The sequence below is a fragment of the Oncorhynchus gorbuscha genome, unplaced genomic scaffold (genome assembly GCF_021184085.1).
Source record: "Oncorhynchus gorbuscha isolate QuinsamMale2020 ecotype Even-year unplaced genomic scaffold, OgorEven_v1.0 Un_scaffold_1176, whole genome shotgun sequence".
NCBI classification, from domain to species: domain Eukaryota; kingdom Metazoa; phylum Chordata; class Actinopteri; order Salmoniformes; family Salmonidae; genus Oncorhynchus; species Oncorhynchus gorbuscha.
The window spans coordinates 144718-147217 of NW_025746035.1; the positions used below are offsets into that span (position 1 = coordinate 144718).

The 2500-nt window shown below is 52.9% G+C and overlaps 1 protein-coding gene across 1 annotated transcript in view; it reads left to right on the top strand.

The window, feature by feature from the left end:
- Window positions 1-2500, top strand: part of LOC124021707 (slit homolog 2 protein-like) — a 50221-nt gene that overhangs the window by 18049 nt on the left and 29672 nt on the right. The window contains exon 3 of the mRNA XM_046336823.1: window positions 1535-1606. Within this exon, the coding sequence (XP_046192779.1) occupies window positions 1535-1606 (72 nt within the window). The remainder of the gene's footprint in view (window positions 1-1534; window positions 1607-2500) is intronic.

The following is a 2500-nucleotide window of genomic DNA, read 5'->3' on the forward strand; positions in this document are numbered from 1 at the left end:
TCGAACCAGGGACCCTCTGTAACACATGGCCTCCCAACCTGGACTCGAACCAAGGACCCTCTGCAACACATGGCCTCCCAACTTGGACTCGAACCAGGGACCCTCTGCAACACATCGCCGATTTGAAGCGTCGTTAACAAGGAAGTGATGTCACCGATTTGACTTGAAGCATCGTTAACAAGGAAGTGACGTCACCGATTTGAAGCATCGTTAACAAGGAAGTGACGTCACCGATTTGACTTGAAGCATTGTTAACAAGGAAGTGATGTCACCGATTTGAAGCATCGTTAACAAGGAAGTGACGTCACCGATTTGAAGCATCGTTAACAAGGAAGTGATGTCACCGATTTGATTTGAAGCGTTGTTAACAAGGAAGTGATGTCACCGATTTGAAGCGTTGTTAACAAGGAAGTGATGTCACCGATTTGAAGCGTTGTTAACAAGGAAGTGATGTCACCGATTTGATTTGAAGCGTAGTTAACGGCGCACCACCGCTAACTAGCTAGCCATTTGACAACGGTTACATAATGGTGTTTGTTCTTCACTGGTTTCACCTTTTCTCGTGGCAACAGGTCACAGACGTCTTGCTGCTGTGATGTCGCACTGTGGTACTTCACCCAGTAGATATGGGAGTTTATCAAAACTGGGTTTGTTTTGAGGGAAATATGTCTCTCTAATATGGTCATACATTTGGCAGGAGATTAGGAAGTGCAGCTCAGTTTCCACCTCATTTTGTGGGCAGTGTTGCACATAGCCTGTCTTCTCTTGAGAGCCATGTCTGCCTACGGCAGCCTTTCTCAATAGCAAGGCTATGCTCACTGAGTCTGTACATAGTCAAAGCTTTCCTTAATTTTGGGTCAGTCACAGTGGTCAGGTATTCTGCCACTGTGTACTCTCTGTGTAGGGCCAAATAGCATTCTAGTTTGCTCTGTGTTTTTGTTAATTCTTTCCAATGTGTCAAGTAATTATCTGTTTGTTTTCTCATGATTTGGTCTCATTGTGTTGCTCTCTTTCCTCCTCTTCCCTCCCACATATCTCCCGTCTCTCCCTCCACCTCTACCCGTCTCTCTCTCCTCCTCTCTCTCCTCCTCTCCCCCCTCCTCTCCCCGTCTCTCTCTCCCCCTCTACCCGTCTCTCTTTCCTCCTCTTCCCTCCCACATATCTCCCGTCTCTCTCTCCTCCTCTACCCGTCTCTCTCTCCTCCTCTCCCTCCCCCTCTCTCCTCCTCCTCTCCCTCCCCTCTCTCCTCCTCTCCCTCCCCCTCTCTCCTCCTCTCCCTCCCTCTCTCTCCTCCTCTCCCTCCCCCTCTTTCCTCCTCTTCCCTCCCACATATCTCCCGTCTCTCTCTCCCCCTCCCCCTCCTCTCCCCCTCTCTCCCCCTCCTCTCCCCGTCTCTCCCTCCCCCTCTACCCGTCTCTCTCTCCCCCTCCTCTCCCCGTCTCTCCCCTCCTCTCCCCGTCTCTCCCCCTCCACTCCCCCTTTCTCCCCCTCCTCTCCCTGTCTCCCCCCCTCCTCTCCCCGTCTCTCCCCACAGTCAGTTGATGGAGAATAAGATCAGTCTGATAGAGAGAGGAGCCTTCCAGGACCTGAAGGAGCTCGAGAGACTGTGAGTCCAAACACGGTTGCCATTTTACCCTCCGTACCTTCTGTACAGACACCACCACCACCACCAACACCAAAACACACACCACCACCAACACCAAAACACACACCACCACCAACACCAAAACACACACCACCACCAACACCAACACCAAAACACATACCACCACCACCACCACCACCAAAACACATACCACCACCACCACCACCAAAACACATACCACCACCACCACCACCAAAACACACACCACCACCACCACCACCAAAACACACACCACCACCACCACCACCAAAACACACACCACCACCAAAACACACACCACCACCACCAAAACACACACCACCACCACCAAAACACTCACCACCACCACCACCACCAAAACACACACCACCACCACCACCACCACCAAAACACACACCACCACCACCACCACCAGCTATAATAACCATCCACCACCACCACCACCATCACCACCACCATCACCACCACCACCACCACCACCACCATCACCACCACCACCACCAGCTATAATAACCATCCACCACCACCACCACCACCACCACCACCACCAGCTATAATAACCATCCACCACCACCACCACCACCACCACCACCACCACCACCACCAGCTATAATAACCATCCACCTCCCCACCACCACCACCACCACCACCACCACCACCACCACCAGCTATAATAACCATCCACCTCCCCATCACCACCACCACCACCACCACCACCACCACCACCACCACCACCACCACCACCACCACCACCACCACCAGTTATAATAACCATCCACCACCACCACCACCACCACCACCACCACCACCACCACCACCACCACCACCACCACCACCACCACCACCACCACCAGCTATAATAACCATCCACCTCCC